Below are 25747 nucleotides of genomic sequence, written 5' to 3'. Positions count from 1 at the left end.
CGAGCGCCGTTTTGTCCTACTTAATTTGGCGGTCCTTGAACTCACCGTATAGTCTGTTTACATGCATAACTTTCTCCGACTTTCTAGGACGTGTTTTATGCCACTTCTTTTTCTGTCTCATTTTGTCCACCACACTTTTAACGTGCGTGAATACACAAAGGTGAGTTTTGTTGATGTTATTGACTTGTGTGAAGTGTTAATCAGACATATTTGGTCACTGCATGACTGCAAGCTAATCGATGCTAACATGCTATTTAGGCTAGCTATATGTACATATTGCATCATTATGCCTAATTTGTAGCTATATTTGAGCTCATTTAGTTTCCTTTAAGTCCTCTTAATTAAATTTATATCTCATGACACATGTAATATGGCTTTTAATTTTTTGCGGCTCCAGACAGATTTGTTTTTGTTTTTTTGGTCCAATATGGCTCTTTCAACATTTTGGGTTGCCGACCCCTGCCCTATTATAACTTGTAAATAATTTCAATTAAGAATAATTTCAAGAGCAACACTGTGCATTGCTATTTATTTAGCAAAACTATCCATCCTTCCGCTTATCCGAGGTCGGTTGGCGGGGGCAGCAGCCTAAGCAGAGAAGCCCAGACTTCCCACCCCCCAGCCACTTCGTCCAGCTCCTCCCGGGGGATCCCGAGGCGTTCCCAGCCCAGCCGGGAGACATAGTCTTCCCAACGTGTCCTGGGTCTTCCTCTAGGCCTCCTGCCGGTCGGATGTGCCCTAAACACCTCCCTAGGGAGGCGTTCGGGTGGCATCCTGAGCAGATTTATTTAGCAAAACAATGTAAAATATAATATTGAGGGATTTGTATTTGCTGTAGTATGGACCAAATATGTTTTGAGCTTGCACATTACATCTAAGTTGTGGTTAATTCAGGGAAAGTTTCAACTTGAAAAAGAAAATACTCAAACAAACAAATAAAATATACTGTCCAAAGCTTTATTCACAAAAATAAGGCACTGTAATACAAAGATACCGTATTATTTAGCTTTCTTTGTCTTTGGTGTGTGAATATAAAAAAGGCCACATTGACAAGGAAAAATATGAACAATTCTAAGGATATAAAGTAGGGATGTCCGATAATGGCTTTTTGCCGATATCCGATATGCCGATATTGTCCAACTCTTTAATTACCGATACAGATATCAACCGATATATACAGTCGTGGAATTAACACATTATTATGCCTAATTTGGACAACCAGGTATGGTGAAGATAAGGTACTTTAAAAAAAAATGAATTTAAATAAAATAAGATAAATAAATTAAAAACATTTTCTTGAATAAAAAAGAAAGTAAAACAATAAAAAAACAGTTACATAGAAACTAGTAATTAATGAAAATGTGTAAAATTAACTGTTAAATGTTAGTATTATTAGTGGAGCAGCAGCACGCACAATCATGTGTGCTTACAGACTGTATCCCTTGCAGACTGTATTGATATATATTGATATATAATGTAGGAAGCAGAATATTAATAACAGAAAGAAACAACCCTTTTGTGTGAATGAGTGTAAATGGGGGGAGGGAGGTTTTTTGGGTTGGTGCACTAATTGTAAGTGTATCTTGTGTTTTTTATGTGGATTTCATAAAAAAATAAAAAAATAAAAAAAAAATTAAAAAAAACCGATACCGATAATAAAAAAAACGATACCGATACATACAGTCGTGGAATTAACACATTATTATGCCTAATTTGGACAACCAGGTATAGTGAAGATAAGGTACTTTTTAAAAAAATGAATCAAATAAAATAAGATAAATAAATTAAAAACATTTTCTTGAATAAAAAAGAAAGTACAACAATATAAAAACAGTTACATAGAAACTAGTTATTAATGAAAATTTGTAAAATTAACTGTTAAAGGTTAGTATTATTAGTGGAGCAGCAGCACGCACAATCATGTGTGCTTACGGACTGTATCCCTTGCAGACTATTGATATATATTGATATATAATGTAGGAACCAGAATATTAATAACAGAAAGAAACAACCCTTTTGTGTGAATGAGTGTAAATGGGGGGAGGGAGGTTTTTTGGGTTGGTGCACTAATTGTAAGTGTATCTTGTGTTTTTTATGTGGATTTCATAAAAAAATAAAAAAATAAAAAAAAAATTAAAAAAAACCGATACCGATAATAAAAAAAACGATACCGATACATACAGTCGTGGAATTAACACATTATTATGCCTAATTTGGACAACCAGGTATGGTGAAGATAAGGTACTTTTTAAAAAAATGAATCAAATAAAATAAGATAAATAAATTAAAAACATTTTCTTGAATAAAAAAGAAAGTACAACAATATAAAAACAGTTACATAGAAACTAGTTATTAATGAAAATTTGTAAAATTAACTGTTAAAGGTTAGTATTATTAGTGGAGCAGCAGCACGCACAATCATGTGTGCTTACGGACTGTATCCCTTGCAGACTATTGATATATATTGATATATAATGTCGGAACCAGAATATTAATAACAGAAAGAAACAACCCTTTTGTGTGAATGAGTGTAAATGGGGGAGGGAGGTTTTTTGGGTTGGTGCACTAATTGTAAGTGTATCTTGTGTTTTTTATGTGGATTTAATAAAAAAAAACAAAAAAAACCAACAAAAAAAACGATACTGATTAAAAAAAAACGATACAGATAATTTCCGATATTACATTTTAACGCATTTATCGGTCTGCCGATATTATCGGACATCTCTAATATAAAGCAATAATGTCAATAGAACAACTATGTATTTTGAAAATATTTATATATAAAATGTAAATCTTGTAAAATGACTACATTATTCTTGTAATTGTTGAACTTTATACTATTCTAGTAATATATTTTCCTTTCAATGCGGCACTCATAGTCATTCATATTGTAGACAACTCCAGCGAGGTGAAAAATATTGATTTATTTATTTCTAGCTTATTTCGCTTCTTTGGCATAGCTTTGTTAGCAAAACTCAACCTGGTCTCTTCGTTGTCTCTTAATAACTAACATAAATAACGGAATAATATTAATGTAACAATGGTTTCTTTGCATTATTTTTGAACATATATTTGGACATACATTGACATCCGTAAATTAAATTATACACACATTTTTGATAGTACAGTACACACATTTACAACCATACAATTCCACTGAACAGCAATACAACTTGCACACGTTCAGTTGTCCCCAGTACAGTATTTCCCACCAGTGACAGTACAAGGACAACTACTGGCACGTGTTATAGATCTGGATCTGTTTGTTGATGTCATTGAGGATGGCTTTCATCTTGTCTTCCAGGCCATCCAGCTGACGAGCTTTCCCTTCAAGCCTTCTCTGGTTATCCTCGTAGTTTTTCTCCAGTTCTGCGGGAACAAAACATTGGCCACGCTTAGTAACCTGCACACTTTTTCATATATTGTGTTTTCACACAGAAGCAAGGCAAGGCAATTGTATTTTTATAGCACGTTTACAACAGTTTTTAAATTGGACCAAAGTGCTTTACAGGTTAAAAAGCATAGAGCAAAAAAAAATTAAAAAAAATTAAATAAAATATTTTTAAAAAATGCCGCAAAATAGCCATGTTGGAGCCATAAAAGTTGCATTTATTCACATAGGGACTTTCACACGGACTTCAACAAAGATAATATTGCTGTAACCCTACAATTTATTTAAAAATTTTTTTATTCAACCTTTGGAAAAATTACCGTATTTTTCGGACTCTAAGCCGCTACTTTTTTTCCTATGCTTTGAACCCTGCGGCTTAGAAAACGGTGCAGCTAACGGCCATAATGTTTTGTATTCCAAAAATTGTTTTCAACTGAAAAGGTGTGTTATTCTTTGCGCTACGGGGCTATCTTTTGGACGAGTCCAGGATGAAAGATTCGTGGATGAGGAACGTGAAAGTGAAGGACTAACGTGCAGTGCAGGACATATATTTTTTCGCTCTGACCGTAACTTAGGTACAAGGGTTCATTGGATTCCACACTTTCTCCTTTTTCTATTGTGGATCACGGATTTGTATTTTAAACCACCTCGGATACTATATCCTCTTGAAAATGAGAATCGAGAACGGGAAATGGACATTCACAGTGACTTTTATCTCCACGACAATACATCGGTTAAGCTCTTTAGCTACGGAGCTAACCTGATAGCATCGTGCTTCACTCACTGCAGGTGTCAAATGCACTTCCTGCTTTTGTGCCTCGAACCGGAAGTATATCCCGTTTTGTCCACTCTCCGTCTGTTGCGTTCCGCTCGAAAGGATTTCAATGTTTGTAAGTTTTACAATAAAACAAACAATTTATGCTTACTAAACAAGTCTTATGTGCGATGTCTGTTGGAGTTTTTTTAATGCATGTTTGCATGTGCTATCGTAATGTAATCAAGCTAGCGTTGTAAGCATTAGCGAATATGCTAACAAGTTTACGAGTGTCTGTGTTAGTATTATTGCCTTATTATAGCATTCTTTTTGTGTTGTTTCATTTTCGTAAATCCACCAAATAGTCCCCGTGGAGTTGTTGAGTCTGTTTAGCTCAGGGGTCGGCAACCCGCGGCTCTTTGACCACTCTGATGCGGCTCAGCTGCATACTTGCCGACCCTCCCAGTTTTCCCAGTATACTTAACGACCCCCCCGATTTTCCCAGGAAATCTCCCAGGGCAATTATTATCCTATTTTCACTCTAATGACTTAATAAAGGGCGCGCCCTAATGGCACTGCATTAATTGTCCTCTATAGCATTAACAAACAGCGTGCCAGCCCGGCCACATGTCATATGTTGCTTTTACTTGCACACGTAGGAGACAGCAAAGCATACTTGTTCAACAGCCACACAGCTTACACTGACGGTAGTCGTACAAAAACAACTTTAACACGGTTACGTTACAAATATGCGCCACACTGTGAACCCACACCAAAAAAGAATGACAAAAACATTTCTGGAGAACATCCGCACCGTAACACAACACAACAAATACCCAGAATCCCATGCAGCCCTAACTCTTCCGGTCTACATTATACACCCCCGCTACCACCAAACCCCCCCACACATCAACCCCCCCCCCTCCGTGCGTCGGTTGAGCGGAAGAGTTAGGGCTGCATGGGATTCTGGGTATTTGTTGTGTTGTGTTTATGTTGTGTTACAGTGCAGATGTTCTCCAGAAATGTGTTTGTCATTTTTTTTTGGTGTGGGTTCAAAGTGTGGCGCTTATTTGTAACGTAACAGTGTTAAAGTTGTTTTTGTACGACTACCGTCAGTGTAAGCTGTGTGGCTGTTGAACAAGTATGCCTTGCTGGCACTTACGTGAGCAAGCTGAAGCTGCATTCTACATGTGGCCAAGCAGGTACGCTGTTTGGGCAGGCTGTAGAGGGCGCTAAAAGCAGTGCCAGGCCAGCACGTCCTGAAATTTGGGAGTCTCCCGTAAAATTGAGACGGTTGGCAAGAAAGACGCTATCAAGCGGCATTCAATTGAAAGTCGCGGGCCGCACTAACATTAAATCTCCATATCGAGATGCGTGCCGGTGCGTGTGTCAGAGACCCCTGGTTAACATGGTATTTTAATTTTTTTTAAAAATTTTTTTTTAAAATTTTATTTTTTTTACATAAATAAATACAATCATGTGTGCTTACGGACTGTATCCCTGCAGACTGTATTTATCTATATTGATATATAATGTATATATTGTGTTTTTTATGTTGATTTCATAAAATAAAATAAAAAAATATTTGTATTTTTATTTTTTATTTTTTTAATTTCTTGTGCGGCCCGGTACCAATCGGTCCGCGGCCCGGTGGTTGGGGACCACTGCTGTAGAGCACAGGTGTCAAACTCAAGCCTCTGAGGCTACCAGTGTAATTTTTGAAAGCAGTGAGTTTTTGTCATAGTCTTTTGAAGAAAATGTCTTTGAGTTTTAGTCAACTAAATTCCTCAACATTTTAGAATTATTACACGGAAAGTCCCTCGACTAAAATATAAAGTATAAAGGATAACATCTTTGAATTTGTCTTGAAACCACTTTTAATAAAGTTATTGAAGAGGATCTCTAAAACACTAGAGCCCTGCACTCCCTAAATATATTTTATATATATGATATCTCGGTCCTGCTCCACCCATTTTAATAGCAAAAGTAACACAGTCGAGCAGGGGTGTGGAACACGGTTACACCGAGGGCCACATTGCAGTTATGGCTGCCCTAAGAGGGCTGCTTGTAACCGTATATAAATTATGAATATAAATGTATAAGAATTCCCCTTATGATATTATGAAATTAATTGCTGTGCATTTGATTATTATATTTGTATTACATACGTGGGGAAAAAAAATCTATTTTTCAGTTAAAAAAAACAAAAAAACTGGCAGCTGAGTCGCCACAACTTATGAACTGGACTCTCACACTATTATGTTAGATCCACTATGGACTGGACTCTCACACTATTATGTTAGATCCACTATGGACTGGACTCTCTCACTATTATGTTAGATCCACTATGGACTGGACTCTCACTATTATGTTAGATCCACTATGGACTGGACTCTCACACTATTATGCTAGATCCACTATGGACTGGACTCTCTCACTATTATGTTAGATCCACTATGGACTGGACTCTCACTATTATGTTAGATCCACTATGGACTGGACTCTCTCACTATTATGCTAGATCCACTATGGACTGGACTCTCACACTATTATGTTAGATCCACTATGGACTGGACTCTCACACTATTATGTTAGATCCACTATGGACTGGACTCTCACACTATTATGTTAGATCCACTATGGACTGGACTCTCACAATATTATGCTAGATCCACTATGGACTGGACTCTCACAATATTATGCTAGATCCACTATGGACTGGACTCTCACAATATTATGCTAGATCCACTATGGACTGGACTCTCACAATATTATGCTAGATCCACTCGACATCCATTGTACCGGTCGCCCAGGGGGTGGGGGGTCCCCACATCTGCGGTCCCCTCCAAGGTTTCCCATTGTTAAGCCCTTTGAGACACTTGTGATTTAGGGCTAAATAAGTAAACATTGATTGATTGATTGATTGATTGATTGAACTTCACCGTAAAATGTACAGTGGTTTTTACAGCACAAATGGAAAAATGGTACTATAGTTTTTTTTACTGTAAAATCTATTGTAATTTCTACAGTGTACAATTTGATAAATAACTTGCTTTGGTGTAACTTACATTTTTTTTCTTAATTTTAAAAAGTTTGAAATTAATGATAGTATTATATTTGTTGCATTATTATATAATAACGTTTCAAATATACTCAATAGCATGCAAAACATGTATTTCTGTACCTGCTAGTCTCTTGAGCTTGTTCTGGGCGTCCTGCAGTAGCTGCTTTGCTTCGTCCCGCAACATCTCCGCCTTGGTTTTGGCTTCTTGTACAGCTTTGGCCTTGGTGTTGACCCGCTGCTTCACCTCATGGTACTTATCTGTCAGCTGCCCGTCGAGGATCTGAGCATCCAAAGAGGGTCTGAGTGGCAAAGTTACCACACTGCCATGGCCTGCAAACACGCAACAATCACCTGCTTGGCTTCGTTGGCCTTGTCTCTGGCCATGGTGGCTGTCTCTTCGGCCCGGGCTGCCGCCATGCTGTTGTTGGCGCGTTTGGTCTTCAGCACGCCGATCTCTCGGCCCAGCGTGCCCAGACGCTCCACGGCCTCGCTCAGTTCCCGCTCGCCGTTTGACGTCTCCGACTCAATCTGAGGAGATGAAAAATACAAATGATGGTGGTTCCTCTCTTTAAGAAGGGGAACCGGAGGGTGTGTTCTAACTATCGTGGGATCACACTCCTCAGCCTTCCCGGTAAGGTCTATTCAAGTGTGCTGGAGAGGAGGCTACGCCGGATAGTCCAACCTCGGATTCAGGAGGAACAGTGTGGTTTTCGTCCTGGTCGTGGAACTGTGGACCAGCTCTATACTCTCTGCAGGGTCCTTGAGGGTGCATGGGAGTTTGCCCAACCAGTCTACATGTGTTTTGTGGACTTGGAGAAGGCATTCGACCGTGTCCCTCGGGAAGTCCTGTGGGGAGTGCTCAGAGAGTATGGGGTATCGGACTGTCTGATTGTGGCGGTCCGCTCCCTGTATGATCAGTGCCAGAGTTTGGTCCGCATAGCCGGCAGTAAGTCGGACCCGTTTCCAGTGAGGGTTGGACTCCGCCAAGGCTGCCCTTTGTCACCCATTCTGTTCATAACTTTTATGGACAGAACTTCTAGGCGCAGTCAAGGCGTTGAGAGGATCTGGTTTGGTGGCTGCAGGATTAGGTCTCTGCTATTTGCAGATGATGTGGTCCTGATGGCTTCATCTGGCCAGGATCTTCAGCTCTCACTGGATCGGTTCGCAGCTGAGTGTGAAGCGACTGGGATGGGAATCAGCACCTCCAAGTCAGAGTCCATGGTTCTCGCCCGGAAAAGGGTGTAATGCCATCTCCGGGTTGGGGAGGAGATCTTGCCCCAAGTGGAGGAGTTCAAGTATCTAGGAGTCTTGTTCACGAGTGAGGGAAGAGTGGATCGTGAGATCGACAGGCGGATCGGTGCGGCGTCTTCAGTAATGCGGACGCTGTATCGATCTGTTGCGGTGAAGAAGGAGCTGAGCCGGAAGGCAAAACTCTCAATTTACCGGTCGATCTACGTACCCATCCTCACCTATGGTCATGAGCTTTGGGTCATGTCGGAAAGGACAAGATCACGGGTACAAGCGGCCGAAATGAGTTTCCTCCGCCGGGTGGCGGGGCTCTCCCTTAGAGATAGGGTGAGAAGCTCTGTCATCCGGGGGGAGCTCAAAGTAAAGCCGCTGCTCCTCCACATGGAGAGGAGCCAGATGAGGTGGTTCGGGCATCTGGTCAGGATGCCACCCGAACGCCTCCCTAGGGAGGTGTTTAGGGCACGTCCGACCGGTAGGAGGCCACGGGGAAGACCCAGGACACGTTGGGAAGACTATGTCTCCCGGCTGGCCTGGGAACGCCTTGGGATCCCCCGGGAGGAGCTGGACCAAGTGGCTGGGGAGAGGGAAGTCTGGGCTTCCCTGCTTAGGCTGCTGCCCCCGCGACCCGACCTCAGATAAGCGGAAGAAGATGGATGATGGATGGATGGATAGTTAATATTTCTGATTGATTAAAAAACCTTAAGAAGGTTGTCGCTAAAGTAAACAAGGTAGGAGTTAATGGATGGATGGATTATTATAATAATATGTGCTCATATATACAGTATGTATAGGCCGTATGTGTGTGTGGAACATGCTATTGTACATATTGACCTGAGCCAGGCGGGTCTCGGTGTCATCAATATCAGCTCTGGCTCTGGCGATGGCCTTCTCTGCAGATGTCTGAGCAGTCTTGGCGTCCACCAAGGCCTGCTTCACCGTCTCTGTGGTGGTCTTCACGCCTTCAGCTTGATGCCTGAACAACACAAAGGTGGTTCCATTAAGAGAGGGTCATTCAACAACCAGTATGCTGTGGGCATCGTCTGCTAAAGGTTTGCGTGTATATAAAAACACGTGAAAACTTAAAGGCCTACTGATATGATTTATGCGCGTGACGTCACAAAATCCACGGAAGTGGTTGTACCCCATCGGACCCGATAGAAAAGCCTCTTGTTTTCTTCGACAAAATTCCACAGTATTCTGGACATCTGTGTTGGTGAATCTTTTGCAATTTGTTTAATGAACAATGGAGGCTGCAAAGAAGAACGTTGTAGGTGGGATCGATCGGTGTATTAGCTGCTAAGTACAATACTTACAGCAACACAACAAGGACTACTTACTACGCCTAGCCGATGCTTGCCGCCAAACCCACGGATGAAGTCCTTCGTCGCGCCGTCGATCGCTGGAACGCAGGTGAGCACGGCTGTTGATGGGAAGATGAGGGCTGGCTGGCGTAGGTGGAGCGCTAATGTTTTATCATAGTTCTGTGAGGTCCGGTTGCTAAGTTGCTAAATTAGCCTTAGCGTCGTTAGCAACAGCATTTTTAAGCCTTACCAGGTTGAGAATTTTTAACCGTGTAGTTACATGTCCATGGTTTAATAGTATTGTTGGTCTTCTGTCTATCCTTCCAGTCAGGGGTTTATTTCTTTTGTTTCTATCTTCATTTGAGAACGATGCTATCACGTTAGCTCAGTAGCTAAGTGTGTCACCGATGTATTGTCGTGGAGATAAAAGTCACTTTAAATGTCCATTTCGCGTGCTCGACTCTCATTTTCAAGAGGATATAGTATCCGAGGTGGTTTAAAATACAAATCCGTGATCCACAATAGAAAAAGGAGAGTGTGGAATCCAATGAGCCAGCTTGTACCTAAGTTACGGTCAGAGCGAAAAAAGATACGTCCATCACTGCCTCTCAAGTCCTTCACTGTAACGTTCCTCATCTACGAATCTTTCATCCTCGCTCAAATTAATGGGGTAATCGTCACTTTCTCGGTCCGAATCTCTCTCGCTCCATTGTAAACAACGGGGAATTGTGAGGAATACTAGCTCCTGTGACGTCACGCTACTTCCGCTACAGGCAAGGCTTTTTTTTTATCAGCGAGCAAAAGTTGCGAACTTTATCGTCGATTTTCTCTACTAAATCCTTTCAGCAAAAATATGGCAATATCGCGACATGATCAAGTATGACACATAGAATGGATCGGCTATTCCCGTTTAAATAAAAAAAAATCATTTCAGTAGGCCTTAACGGCGTTACAGTAACGCGTTACTTAGTAACGCGTTAGTCCCAACACTGCTCATACTCCAGTGCGACTTATATATGTTTTTTTCCTTTTTTACTATGCATTTTCGGCCGGTTCGACTTATACTTCGGAGCGACTTATAGTCCGAAAAAGCACTTTGACACTATTTCCACATTCACACACACATTCACACACTGATGGCCGTGCAAAGCGCTAACCAAACAGTCAGCTGTGATACGCTCCAGCACACTGGCGGTGGAGTTAATATTAGTGTTTCCTCAGGGGTGACATTTGTTCTTATTACGTTTTGTTACCTTCTGCAACAGATTTCAAATACGATGTCTTACAAGAAGTTGGGAGTGACTGAGCAATAAGTCGATACCTTGCCCGCTTGGCATCCAGCAGCAGCTTTTCCGCCTTGCGCACGTCCTCCTGCGTCTGCGCCAGGATGGCGTCCACGTTGGAGAGGCTGCGGACGCGCTCCTTGATCTCGTCGGCGAGGTGTTTGATCTGGAGCGGGGAGGCGGGGATGGACAGCTCCAACACGCGGTTTGCCACGGCCTCAATGTGGTCGGGGTCCGCCCCTTCCTCTAAAACACAGACACGGGGCAAGGGATTAGAGATGTCCGATAATGCTGATATCCGATATTCCAATATTGTCCGACTCTTAATTACCGATTCCGATATCAACCGATACCGATATATACAGTCATGGAATTAACACATTATTATGCCTAATTTTGTTGTGATGCCCCGCTGGATGCATTAAACCAGGGGTGTCCAAAGTGCGGCCCGCAGGTCATTTTTTAACGGCCCCACGGCACATTCTAAAAATATGATTAAAAAAATTTTAAAACATAAAAAGTGGTATAAAAGAGCAAACAGGTGAAATGTAACAAGAACATGTTGCAATGTTTACTCTAATAACACAAAGCTGCCATGCAGGCTGTTTCTTTCTTTAAAACATAATAATAGGGATGATACTCGAAACCGGTTTTCCCGGTTGTTCGATAAGAAAAGAACCGAGTCCTCGGACTCAAATCCCTTTTTGAGAACCGGTACCCGTTATCGAGACCCAGGCCTGGCCCTAACCAATCTGGCGCCCTAGGCAAGATTTTAGGTGGCGCCCCCCCACATCGGCAGTGAAGTGTGTATACTCACAAGAAACCGAATAGCTTTGTCTTTGACCTTTTTTTTACTTAAAGAAAGCAAATTAACATATTATATGAGAATGTTATGTTATGATGATCTGTAACCGAATCACAGCAGTGCTCAAATTAAAAAACAGCATTCCCTCTCATGTGATATTGCTTAATTAACATTAATGATGTGCACTTTAACAACTAGGCTTACAACTATATCTAATATATAAAGGGGTGGAAAAGTGACTATTACCTGCAGGGCAAACATTAGCTAACCAGAAGGCAATAACAATGTAAACAAAAAACACCTGCTTAAAAGATCTAATACAAATGTCCCTGAGGAATGTAAGGTGGGAGTACTGTAATTACCTAACGTTACATTATTATTTTCCATAACAATTTAGCCCCCTCCACAATATTAACCCGACGTTAAAACAGAACTAGCTATTTATTGATTAGCAATTGCTGAATCATGGAACATTAGCTTAATGCTAAAAAAGCCACACATTACTATCACATTCTGTAACAGACAAATAATTTCATGTAGGCTAACGTTACCTCCCTGCTACCTCTGTCTTTTTCTCGTTTCTCCTCTGCTTTTCTCTTTTTTCTTCCCTGGGCACCTGACAGTTTTGGCCGTTTTGACATCTTGTGTTGAAGGGGGGGGGGGGGCGTAATGTTGTAACAAATAATATTTCTATTAAATAGGCTTTACTTTGCATTTTAATTAACGTGGGATTATTTTTTGTATTTAGAAACAATAGTACCAACTTTTTTTTTTTTTTTCTCCAACATTTGTGGCACTGGCGTGGCGCCCCCTGATGGACGGCGCCCTTAGCATTTGCCTATACGGCCTATGCCACGGGCCGGCCCTGTCGAGACCACTATAGTAAAGAAAAAGAGTCTGTTCTTTATTCGAATCCCTCGGAACGAATCCCGTCCCGACCAGAAATGCCCCGTGTGACATCACAAGAAATGACGTCACGTAGCTCAGTCATTAGGCGCAGATAGGGAAAGCAGGAAAAAAATGGACGGGAAAAAGCGCTCCAAGGTGTAATAAAGTTCAAAACAAAAGGTATAATCCAATGAATAACTTTACTGAGAGATTTGAGCAGGGTACAAACACATGACCAACACTTTTACGACCAACCGGAAACATAGCAACCAGGCTAGCAACGCACCTCCTTTACGGCAGCTGTCGCAACGTTCTTAAAACAACCGCAGCACATACATATATGACATCTTTTTGAACTATTGTTTTTCTTTAAATGTAAACAAAACAAAATCACACTGTAGATGTGTTGTCTGTCTAATTATAAATAATGCAGACGAGGCGTGTTGGCGGAGTTCTTGACGTTTACTTTCACAGCGTGCTCGTAACCTAACCAGGTGACGACATGCAACAACACTTTTCGGGGCTACCGCGCATGCTCGTCACTCCCGTTGCATGCTGGGTAGTGTAGTTGTTATATTCCCTGGCAGCTCATAACATCTTTCCCCCTATAAAGAATGTTAACGCAATAAAGTGTATTTATTTTTTTAGCTTGAACTTTTCATTTTTTAGCATTGTAACCACATTTGCAAACAACTTTTCTCTTCATAGAATTTTCTTTCAATAAAGAAATAAAGTGTAAAAATGTCAAAGCATCATAACAAACAGTTATGTCAAATAGCAGCAGAAGTGCACTTTTTGGAGAGCTGTATTATTTTCAGTTTTGTGCCAAAGGGACTGATTTTATTCAACACTATATTATTATTTATACACCTATAGTGATCACAGAGACAGGTTGTTTTTGTGTTACTGTATATATTTGTTTTTATGAAAAATCCCACTTAATATACTTTGGGTAACAACAGTCAATATTTATTTATTTTATATTATTTTTTTAGGGGTTTAACAGTCAATATTTATTTATTTATTAGATTAAATAGTTTTCTTATATAATAAAAGTGAACTTTTGTTAAAACAAATATTGTGTGTTTTTTTTTCCCATATACAACAACCTATCTGGACTCCATAAGAGAATCGATAAGGAATCGGTTCGATAAGAGGATTCGATAATAGGCTCGAACTCGATAATTTCTTATCAAACATCATCCCTACATAATAATGAATCAAAATCAACATAATTATGAATTATTGACCTATTCAAGGCTCCAATTACGTCACATTAAATATTCCACTTTGAGATATTCTTTGGGGAAAATGTTGCATGTTTTGTGTTTGCCATATAAAAAACTGAGCTGTTTTTTTTTGTTTTTTTTAAAGAAGGACCTGAAACAAACAAACAAAAAACACAAACAACAATAAAACTTATAATTGACGGATAGATCCGAAGATGATCTCGAGATTTTTATGTGAAAAGTTAACAGTAAAAAAATGTAAAATATATTTTTTAACAATTTAATGAGTAGGACCCTTTTGGTTCCCCAATAATTTTAGTGGGATTTTGTTTTTTGTGTGTCATTGCTCAAAAAATAAAAATTAATTGAAATCAATGGTGTTATGAGTTATTGACCATTTTAAGGCTCCAATTATTATATAATCTCAAATATTCCACTTTAAAATTTAATCGGGGGAAAATATTGCATATTTTATTTTTTTCCAAAAAAAAAGGGTTTTCTTTGACAAAAAGGGCACACAACTTAAATGTTTAAAAACGTTATATTGACAGATAGACCTAATGTTGATCTAGAGATTTAAACTTTGAATAATAATAATAATAATAATAATAATAATAATAATACTAAATAATGACACATTCTTTATATTTTTTTTTGACCAAAACCATTTGGGTTCACCGGGATCAAGCCTGAGTGGAGGCCTAAATGTATATATTTTATATATATTTATTGTATTGGTTTTTAAAATAAAAAAATATCAAAATGGCCCCCCACTTGCTTTGATTTTTCAGTGTGCGGCCCTCAGTGGAAAAAGTTTGGACAGCCCTGCATTAAACAATGTAACAAGGTTTTCCTAAATAAATCAACTCAAGTTATGGGGGAAAAAAATGCCAACATGGCACTGCCATATTTTTATTATTGAAGTCACAAAGTGCATTATTTTTTTTTAACATGCCTCAAAACAGCAGCTTGGAATTTGGGACATGCTCTCCCTGAGAGAGCATGAGGAGGTTGCGGTGGGCGGGGTTGAGATGTGGGGGGGTAGGGGGTAGCGAGGGGTGTATAGTGCAGCGTCTCGGAAGAGTTAGTGCTGCAAGGGGTTCTGGGTATTTGTTCTGTTGTGTTTATGTTGTGTTACGGTGCGGATGTTCTACCCAAATGTGTTTTGTCATTCTTGTTTGGTGTGGGTTCACAGTGTGGCGCATATTTGTAACAGTGTTAAAGTTGTTTATACGTCCACCCTCAGTGTGACCTGTATGGCTGTTGACCAAGTATGCCTTGCATTCACTTGTGTGTGTGTAAAAGCCGTAGATATTATGTGACTGGGCCGGCACGCAAAGGCAGTGCCTTTAAGGTTTATTGGCGCTCTGTACTTCTCCCTACGTCCGTGTACACAGCGGCGTTTTAAAAAGTCATACATTTTACTTTTTGAAACCGATACCGATAATTTGTGATATTACATTTTAAAGCATTTATCGGCCTATAATATCGGCAGTCCGATATTATCGGCCATCTCTACAAGGGATTAAAAAGGCTTCCTGTTGTATTGTTAGGGCATTGAACCGTTGCAACTGGGCAGTTCAGATCGTCTCAGAAAACGTCTCGCCTCTCATCCTCTCATTCGGCTTCATCACTTCATGCTCACAGACTGAGAGGATGGTGCAGGATCGAGGAATGTTCCAATCAGGGTTTTATGCTGGGGATTCTGAGTGAGATCAGCCAGATACAGATCACATGTATGAACTGGACATTTTTCCATGTATTTATGGTGAGTGCTATTGACAGTTTAACAATGTCAACACAATATTCAAACTACTACCTTGTTCCCTTTTATTACATACATTTGCTTGAGCAAAACAAAGTACCGGATTTTCCGGACCCTAGGGCGCACCGGATTTTAAGGCGCCCTGCCGATGAGCGGGTCTAGTCAGGCCTATTTTCATACAAAAGGCGCACCGGATTATAGGGCGCATTAAAGGAGTCATATTATTATGATGTTTTTCTAAATGTAAAGGACTTCCTTGTGGTCTACATCAGTGGTCCCCAACCACCGCGGACCGATTGGTACCGGGCCGCACAAGAAATTAAAAAAAGATCCACTATGGACTGGACTCTCACTATTATGTTAGATCCACTATGGACTGGACTCTCTCACTATTATGTTAGATCCACTATGGACTGGACTCTCACACTATAATGTTAGATCCACTATGGACTGGACTCTCACGATTATGTTAGATCCACTATGGACTGGACTCTCACTATTATGTTAGATCCACTATGGACTGGACTCTCACACTATTATGTTAGATCCACTATGGACTGGACTCTCACACTATTATGTTAGATCCACTATGGACTGGACTCTCACTATTATGTTAGATCCACTATGGACTGGACTCTCACGATTATGTTAGATCCACTATGGACTGGACTCTCACACTATTATGTTAGATCCACTATGGACTGGACTCTCACTATTATGTTAGATCCACTATGGACTGGACTCTCACGATTATGTTAGATCCACTATGGACTGGACTCTCACACTATTATGTTAGATCCACTATGGACTGGACTCTCACGATTATGTTAGATCCACTATGGACTGGACTCTCACGATTATGTTAGATCCACTATGGACTGGACTCTCACACTATTATGTTAGATCCACTATGGACTGGACTCTCACTATTATGTTAGATCCACTATGGACTGGACTCTCACTATTATGTTAGATCCACTATGGACTGGACTCTCACTATTATGTTAGATCCACTATGGACTGGACTCTCACTATTATGTTAGATCCACTATGGACTGGACTCTCACACTATTATGTTAGATCCACTATGGACTGGACTCTCACTATTATGTTAGATCCACTATGGACTGGACTCTCACTATTATGTTAGATCCACTATGGACTGGACTCTCACTATTATGTTAGATCCACTATGGACTGGACTCTCACTATTATGTTAGATCCACTATGGACTGGACTCTCACTATTATGTTAGATCCACTATGGACTGGACTCTCACTATTATGTTAGATCCACTATGGACTGGACTCTCACTATTATGTTAGATCCACTATGGACTGGACTCTCACTATTATGTTAGATCCACTATGGACTGGACTCTCACTATTATGTTAGATCCACTATGGACTGGACTCTCACTATTATGTTAGATCCACTATGGACTTGACTCTCACTATTATGTTAGATCCACTATGGACTTGACTCTCACTATTATGTTCCCGACCTTTTTGTGACATGTACCAAATAAAATTGCTTGGAGGTCGGTAAGCACAACCGGAATGATTCCGTACATGAGACGCACCGGGTTATAAGGAGCACTGTCGAGTAAACGGAACTCACGCATGAGGAAGTCCCTGATCTGCTTGATGAGGTCTCGCAGGTCATTGTTGGAGCGCTCCACTTTGTTTTTGGTGGCTTTAGCTTTGTCCAGAGCGGCTTGAGCTTGACCTTTGGCCTCCTCTGCTTTTGTCTTGGCCTCCGCCACCTGGCACCGGACGACAACAACGTCAAACCACCCGCTAATGTCTCATCATCCCTGAGGCACACCCGGGCGTCCCCGTACCTTGGTGAAGAGCCCCTCCACTTCCCCCATGGCTTTGTTGAGCTGCTTCTCGGCATGTTTGGCTCTCTCCACCGCGTTATCGGCCGACGACACGGCACCGTTACAGTTCAGGCCTCCGCAGTGTCGGTTTCCCTCGTCGTCGCGGCAACCCGCGCCGCCGCAGGGGCTCTCCTCGCAGGGAGCGTCACCGGCAGCGCCGCACACCTTTTTAAGGGACACGTGTGTACTGTATTTCACAATGATGCGTGCACTAAAGAAAATAACTCATTGTGTATGGATTAGAATCCAATAAGTAAAGTAATTGTACAAACCCCGTTTCCATATGAGTTGGGAAATTGTGTTAGATGTAAATATAAACGGAATACAATGATTTGCAAATCCTTTTCAAGCCATATTCAGTTGAATGCACCACAAAGACAACATATTTGATGTTCAAACTCATAAACTTTCTTGTTTTTTTGCAAATAATAATTAACTTAGAATTTCATGGCTGCAACACGTGCCAAAGTAGTTGGGAAAGGGCATGTTCACCACTGTGTTACATGGCCTTTCCTTTTAACAACACTCAGTAAAGGTTTGGGAAGTGAGGAGACACATTTTTGAAGCTTCTCAGGTGGAATTCTTTCCCATTCTTGCTTGATGTACAGCTTAAGTTGTTCAACAGTCCGGGGGTCTCCCTTCTGCTATTTTAGGTGCCACACATTTTCAATGGGAGACAGGTCTGGACTACAGGCAGGCCAGTCTAGTACCCGCACTCTTTTACCATGAAGCCACGTTGATGTAAAACGTGGCTTGGCATTGTCTTGCTGAAATAAGCAGGGGCGTCCATGGTAACGTTGCTTGGATGGCAACATATGTTGCTCCAAAACCTGTATGTACCTTTCAGCATTAATGGTGCCTTCACAGATGTGTAAGTTACCCATGTCTTGGGCACTAATACACCCCCATACCATCACACATGCTGGCTTTTACACTTTGCGCCTATAACAATCCGGATGGTTCTTTTCCTCTTTGGTCCGGAGGACACGACGTCCACAGTTTCCAAAAACAATTTGAAATGTGGACTCGTCAGACCACAGAACACTTTTCCACTTTGTATCAGTCCATCTCAGATGAGCTCAGGCCCAGCGAAGCCGACGGCGTTTCTGGGTGTTGTTGACAAACGGTTTTCGCCTTGCATAGGAGAGTTTTAACTGGCACTTACAGATGTAGCGACCAACTGTAGTTACTGACAGTGGGTTTATGAAGTGTTCCTGAGCCCTTGTGGTGATATCCTTTACACACTGATGTCGGTTTTTGATGCAGTACCGCCTGAGGGATGGAAGGTCACGGGCTTAGCTGCTTACGTGCAGTGATTTCTCCAGATTCTCTGAACCCTTTGATGATTTTACGGAGCGTAGATGGGGAAATCCCTAAATTCCTTGCAATAGCTGGTTGAGAAAGGTTTTTCTTAGACTGGTAACGCATTTATTCACAAAGTGGTGACCCTCGCCCCGTCCTTGTTTGTGAACGACTGAGCATTTCACGGAATCTACTTTTATACCCAATCATGGCACCCACCTGTTCCCAATTAGCCTGTTCACCTGTGGGATGTTCCAAACAAGTGTTTGATGAGCATTCCTCAACTTTCTCAGTCTTTTTTGCCACTTGTGCCAGCTTCTTTGAAACATGTTGCAGGCATCACATTCCAAATGAGCTAATATTTGCAAAAAATAACAAAGTTTACCAGTTTGAACGTTAAATATCTTGTCCTTGCAGTCTATTCAATTAAATATAAGTTGAAAAGGATTTGCAAATCATTGTATTCTGTTTTTATTTACCATTTACACAACGTGACAACTTCACTGCTTTTGGGTTTGATATTTTTATGTTCAACTGTAGTCTATAATTAAGAGATTACAGTGCCATGTATCAGAGGACTTTCTGAAGAGAACAAGCTCTGACCTTCTCGTTGATCTTCTGCATGTCCAGACTGTTGACTTTGGCCTTGAGCTCTCCCAGCGAACGCTTGTTGCCGCCATGTTTGCGGTTAAAGTCGTCCTTCTTGGCTGCAATGATGCGTTCCGTGCGACGGCGGGTGTCCGCCGACTGGCTGACCATGCTGGGCCTGGTCACCGTGGACTGGTTGGCACGCCGCTCCGCGTGCCGAGACGTGTTGTAGGAAGTGCGAATGCTGTCGTACGCGCCTGCAGGAAAAAGGGGGGGAGTAGATATTGCAATAATAGACACGTTCCAAAGACGTAAATAGACATTCAAGCTCTTTGTGGCTCTGTTTCGGTCTTTAATATTACTAACGTAACACGTTAGGTGCTAAAGGACTGACTGCAGTCCAGTGAGTTTTGTAATACAGTCCTCCCTCGTCGTAAACACGTTTTTTTATGCCTTATCTCAGTGTTTTTCAACCACTGTGCCACGGCACACTGAAACACAGTCTGGTGTGCCCTGGGAAGATTATGTCATTTCACCTAATTGGGTTAAAAATAGGGATGTCCGATAATGGCTTTTTGCCGATATTCCGATATTGTCCAACTCTTTAATTACCGATACCGATATCAACCGATACCGATATCAACAGATATATACAGTCGTGGAATTAACACATTATTATGCCTAATTTGGACAACCAGGTATGGTGAAGATAAGATACTTTTAAAAAAAATTAATCAAATAAAATAAGATAAATGAATGAAAAACATTTTCTTGAATAAAAAAGAAAGTAAAACAATATAAAAACAGTTACATAGAAACTAGTAATAAATCGACAATTAGTCAAATGAACTGTTAAAGCAGGGGTGTCAAACCCATTTTAGCTCTGGGGCCACATGGAGAAAAATCTACTCCCAAGTGGGCCGCACTGGTAAAATCACGGCACGGTAACTTAAAAATAAAGACAATTTCCGAATTTTTTTTTGTTAAAAAATAGAACAAGCACATTCTGAAATTGTACAAATCATGTTTTTTTTTTTTTACAATTACCTGTTGCGTTTAGTAGAATATATACTTTATTTGTAGTTATTTATATTTTCTGAATAAATTATGTGATATTGCTCATCCGTCAACTCATTGGTGTTAATTTTCAATCTATCAAGATAAAACAATTATATCAAAATCAAATTAAATTATGTTATTTATGTAGTTTGATCATTTTCCTCGACTGATGTACTAACATCATGTGGTTTATTTTGTACAAATATACAAATAATTGCTATTGTGACATCCAGTGGACACATTTAGAACAGCTGTTTTTTTCATTCAAAAATTTCAGGGTAATTTTTATATTTAGTAAACTCATCCCGCGGGCCGGATAAAACCTGTTCGCGGGCCTGATCCGGCCCTCGGGCCGTACGTTTGACACCCCTGTGTTAAAGGTTAGTACTATTAGTGGACCAGCAGCACGCACAATCATGTGTGCTTACGGACTGTATCCCTTGCAGACTGTATTGATATATATTGATATATAATGTAGGAACCAGAATATTAATAACAGAAAGAAACAACCCTTTTGTGTGAATGAGTGTAAATGGGGGAGGGAGGTTTTTTGGGTTGGTGCACTAATTGTAAGTGTATCTTGTGTTTTTTATGTTGATTTAATTAAAAAAAACCAAAAAAAAAAAAAAAAAAAAACGATACCGATAATAAAAAAAACGATACCGATAATTTCCAATATTACATTTTAACGCATTTATCGGCATCTCTAGTTAAAAATATTTTTTGCACACAAGTAATTATAATCCGTAAATAATGTGCCGTTGTTGAGTGTCGGTGCTGTCTAGAGCTCGGCAGAGTGACCGTGTAATACTCTTCCATATCAGTAGGTGGCAGCCGGTAGCTAATTGCTTTGTAGATGTCGGGAACACGTCATGTCGTGATCAGAATATGCAGACGACAGCGGGAAGCAGCGTGCAGGTAATAAGGTATCTTATGCTTAAACCAAAAAGAAAAGGCATTGAAGCTTAGGCATGGCAATGCAAAACGGAACTGTGGGGAGGCGTGGCCGGCAGACCGACAGCGAGCTGAAAAAGCGACCCGACCTGCACTAACGTTTTATTGAAATAATAAAACAAAGTCAAAACTGCTCCTGTCATGTCAGTCCTTGGTGGTCCATGGAACCCCGACAGTGAGAGACTGTCACAGGAACTAAAACTGAACTTGCTGCAAAGTAAACAGAATGCTGGACGACAGCAAAGACTTGCAGTGTGTGGAGCAGAGACAGCGTCCACCAAGTACATCCGTACATGACATGACAATCAACAAAGTCCCCACAAAGAAGGAAAGCGTCCGCGCTACTTAAATAGTCTGGATTGCGAAAACAAAGTACCGTAGATGCGGGAAATATCGCTCAAAGGAAGACATGGACCTGCAACAGGAAAATACCAAAAAAAACAGGAAAAAAAACACCAAAATAGGAGCGCAAGAGAAGGACTAAAACACTACACACAGAAAAACACAAAAAAACTCAAAATAAGTCAGGGTGTGATGTGACAGGTGGTGACAGTACACCTACTTTGAGACAAGAGCTATAGTGATGCATGCTTGGTTATGCTTTAAAGTCATATCCAAAAATTGCGAGAACGACTTTTTATTGTCAATATCAGCGACTGAGTTTCGTTTTTTTAATGATTTCTGCTTGTGGTGTGCCTCAGGATTTTTTCAATGAAAAAAAGGTGTCTGGGCTCAAAGAAGGTTGAAGAACACTGTCCTAGCTCATGGGTCAGCAACCCGCGGCTCTTTAGCGCCGCCCTAGTGGCTCCCTGGACCTCTTTCAGAGATGTGGGAAAATGGAAAAAGACAAAGGAAAAAATATACTTTTTGTTTTAATATATTTTCTGTAGGAGACACAAACCTTCCTAATTGTTAGAAATCAGAATCAGAAATACTTTAATAATCCCCGAGGGGAAATGAAGAAACCCCAATGTTTATGTGAAACATGCTTCACCGAAGAGAGTATTTGCAGAGCACCGTTTTGTCCTACTAATTTCAGCGATCCTTGAACTCGTCGTAGTTTGTTTACATGTACAACTTTCCCCGATGCTGCCACAGAAAGACCTGTGTTATGCCACTCCTTTGTCTAATTTTGTCCACCAAACGTTGTATGCTGTGCATGAATGCACAATGGTGAGTTTTGTTTATTTGATTGATTTGCCGGAGCGCTGATCAGGCATATTTGGTCAATCCGTGACCGCAAGCTAATCGATGCTAACATGGTATTCAAACTTTGCTGTCTGCACATTTTGCATCATTATGCCTCGTTTGTAGGTCTATTTGAGCTCATTTAACTTCCTTTACTTATGTCCTCTGTGTATTTCATTTGTCTCATGACACGTTATCTGTATGTAATATTGGCTGCATTTCTCATGGTTGTTCCAGACCACAGCAAACGTTACCCAGCTTGCAAAGATTGTAATAAATCCATTAGAAGAATAACAGCCTAAATTGAACACACACATCTATACCTTTGGCCATCCTGAGCCAGTAATTTCCAGGAGTTTTCTCATCCTGTGAAAAGCCTCCATTTTACTAATGATTTCCAATGTTGCAAAAATGTGTAGAATGAAAATTGAAATACAACATTTCTGTCAATGAAGATTTGCGTCAGCCTTTGATAGTAGGCTAATATAGCTAATATATAAGGCTTTTATTTTTTTGCGGCTCCAAACAGATTATTTTTGTTGGTATTTTTGATGAAATATGGCTCTTTCAACATTTTGGGTCGCTGACCCCTGCCCTAGCTATAAGAATATTCCATTTACAATCAATAATCCATACAATGGGGAATGAATTTACCCGGCCCGGAACCAATTATCAGAGTTAAACGAAGGTTACCGATAGTAGATGTCGCTATGAGTGTGCGCATAAGAGACACAAACTACAAAAATGCAGTTGGATATTAAGAAATATTGCATTATTAATATTTTACAAGTTTTGTAAAGATTTGTATTTACTATAAATAATTCTGTATGAACAATAAACAAAGGACTACATTGCCAACATCTACGGAGCCCCTAAAGGGACACAGGGGATTTTTGATTTTTTTATAATTTAATTTTTTTTTTTATTAGACCTATATCTCGTGCGCATGAGAAACTATCTCGTGCGCATGAGATACATATCTAAAAAAAAATAAAAATGCATTATTTAATTTTTTAAACATTTTTTTGTACTTTAAAAAATGTTTCTTGTGCGCACGACATACAGGTCTAAAAAAATAAATAAATAAAAATGCATAATTTTTTTATTTTTTATAATTTTATAAAATGTTTCTGGTGCGCACGAGAAAGTTTCTCGCACGCACGAGATACATGTCTAAAAAAAAAAATGCATTATTTAATTTATTTTTATTTTTTATAACTTTATAAAATGTTTCTTGTGCGCACGAGATACATGTCTAACAAAAATAAAATAAAAAAAAATGCATTATTTAATTTTTTTTATAACTTTATAAAATGTTTCTCGCGCGCACGAGATACATGTCTAAAAAAAATTTAAAAAAATAAAAATGCATTATTTATTTTATTTTTATTTTTTATAACTTTATAAAATGTTTCTTGTACCCATGAGATACATGTCTAAAAAATTTTTAAAAAAATACAAAATTATTAAAAAAAACAATCCCCCCATGTCCCTTTAGGGCAGGGGTCACCAATGCGGTGCCCGCGGGCACCAGGTCGCCCGTAAGGACCAGATGAGTAGCCCGCTGGCCTGTTCTAAAAATAGCTCAAATAGCAGCACTTACCAGTGAGCTGCCTCTATTTTTTAAATTGTATTTATTTACTAGCAAGCTGGTCTCGCTTTGCTCGACATTTTTAATTCTATGAGAGACAAAACTCAAATAGAATTTGAAAATCCAAGAAAATATTTTAAAGACTTGGTCTTCACTTGTTTAAATAAATTCATTTATTTTTTTACTTTGCTTCTTATAACTTTCAGAAAGACAATTTTACAGAAAAAATACAACCTTAAAAATGATTTTAGGATTTTTAAACACATATACCTTTTTATCTTTTAAATTCCTTCCTCTTCTTTCCTGACAATTTAAATCAATGTTCAAGTAATTTTTTTTTTTTTATTGTAAAGAATGATAAATACATTTTAATTTAATTCTTCATTTTAGCTTCAGTTTTTTCGACGAAGAATATTTGTGAAATATTTCTTCAAACTTATTATGATTAAAATTCAAAAAAATTATTCTGGCAAGTTTAGAAAATCTGTAGAATAAAATTGAAATCTTATTTCAAAGTCTTTTGAATTTCATTTAAAATTTTTGTTCTGGAAAATCGAGAAGAAATAATGATTTGTCTTTGTTAGAAATATAGCTTGGTCCAATTTGTTATATATTCTAACAAAGTGCAGATTGGATTTTAACCTATTTAAAACATGTCATCAAAATTCTAAAATTAATCTTAATCAGGAAAAATTACTAATGATGTTCCATAAATTATTTTTTTAATTTTTTCAAAAAGATTCGAATTAGCTAGTTTTTCTCTTCTTTTTTTCGGTTGAATTTTGAGTTTTAAAGAGTCGAAATTGAAGATAAACTATGTTTCAAAATTTAATTGTCATTTTTTTCGTGTTTTCTCCTCTTTTAAACCGTTCAATTAAGTGTAAATATCATTAATTATTAATAATAATATAGAGTTAAAGGTAAATTGAGGAAATTGGCTATATCTGGCAATTTATTTAAGTGTGTATCAAACTGGTAGCCCTTCGCATTAATCAGTACCCAAGAAGTAGCTCTTGGTTACAAAAAGGTTGGTGACCCCTGCTTTAGGGGCTCCGTAAACATCAATTCAGTTCAATCCTATATGTTCAATAGTTATGTGTTTTTGTTCCAGATAATGTCCAAAGTTTTTATGGAACGGCAAAAAATTGTGCTTGTTCTATTTTTGGACAAAAAAAAAAAATCTGAAGTTATCTTTATTTTCAAATGATCATGCCGTGATTTTACCAGTCCCGGCCCACTTGGGAATAGATTTTCCCCCATGTGGCCCCTGACACCCATGGCTTAGAGCAGTGGTTCTCAACCTTTTTTCAGTGATGTACCCCCTGTGAACATTTCTTTAATTCAAGTACCCCCTAATCAGAGCAAAGCATTTTTGGTTGAAAAAAAGAGATAAAGAAGTAAAATACAGCACTATGTCATCAGTTTCTGATTTATTAAATTGTATAACAGTGCAAA

The 25747-nt window shown here is 39.5% G+C and overlaps 1 protein-coding gene across 3 annotated transcripts in view; it reads right to left on the bottom strand.

The window, feature by feature from the left end:
• Positions 1 to 2016: 2016 nt before the first annotated feature.
• Positions 2017 to 25747, bottom strand: part of LOC133654313 (laminin subunit beta-2-like) — a 134725-nt gene continuing 110994 nt past the window's right edge. For all 3 annotated transcript variants that reach the window (XM_062054609.1, XM_062054611.1, XM_062054610.1), the window contains 8 exons: positions 19516 to 19757; positions 17572 to 17775; positions 17349 to 17493; positions 11080 to 11287; positions 9289 to 9430; positions 7561 to 7737; positions 7330 to 7489; positions 2017 to 3369 (listed from right to left, as the gene is read on the bottom strand). In XM_062054609.1, coding sequence (XP_061910593.1) covers positions 3233 to 3369; positions 7330 to 7489; positions 7561 to 7737; positions 9289 to 9430; positions 11080 to 11287; positions 17349 to 17493; positions 17572 to 17775; positions 19516 to 19757 — 1415 coding nt within the window. In that variant the 3' untranslated portion in view covers positions 2017 to 3232. The remainder of the gene's footprint in view (positions 3370 to 7329; positions 7490 to 7560; positions 7738 to 9288; positions 9431 to 11079; positions 11288 to 17348; positions 17494 to 17571; positions 17776 to 19515; positions 19758 to 25747) is intronic.

This window comes from Entelurus aequoreus, linkage group LG07, assembly GCF_033978785.1.
Source record: "Entelurus aequoreus isolate RoL-2023_Sb linkage group LG07, RoL_Eaeq_v1.1, whole genome shotgun sequence".
Taxonomy (NCBI): domain Eukaryota; kingdom Metazoa; phylum Chordata; class Actinopteri; order Syngnathiformes; family Syngnathidae; genus Entelurus; species Entelurus aequoreus.
This window is presented reverse-complemented; position numbering and strand designations above follow the sequence as displayed.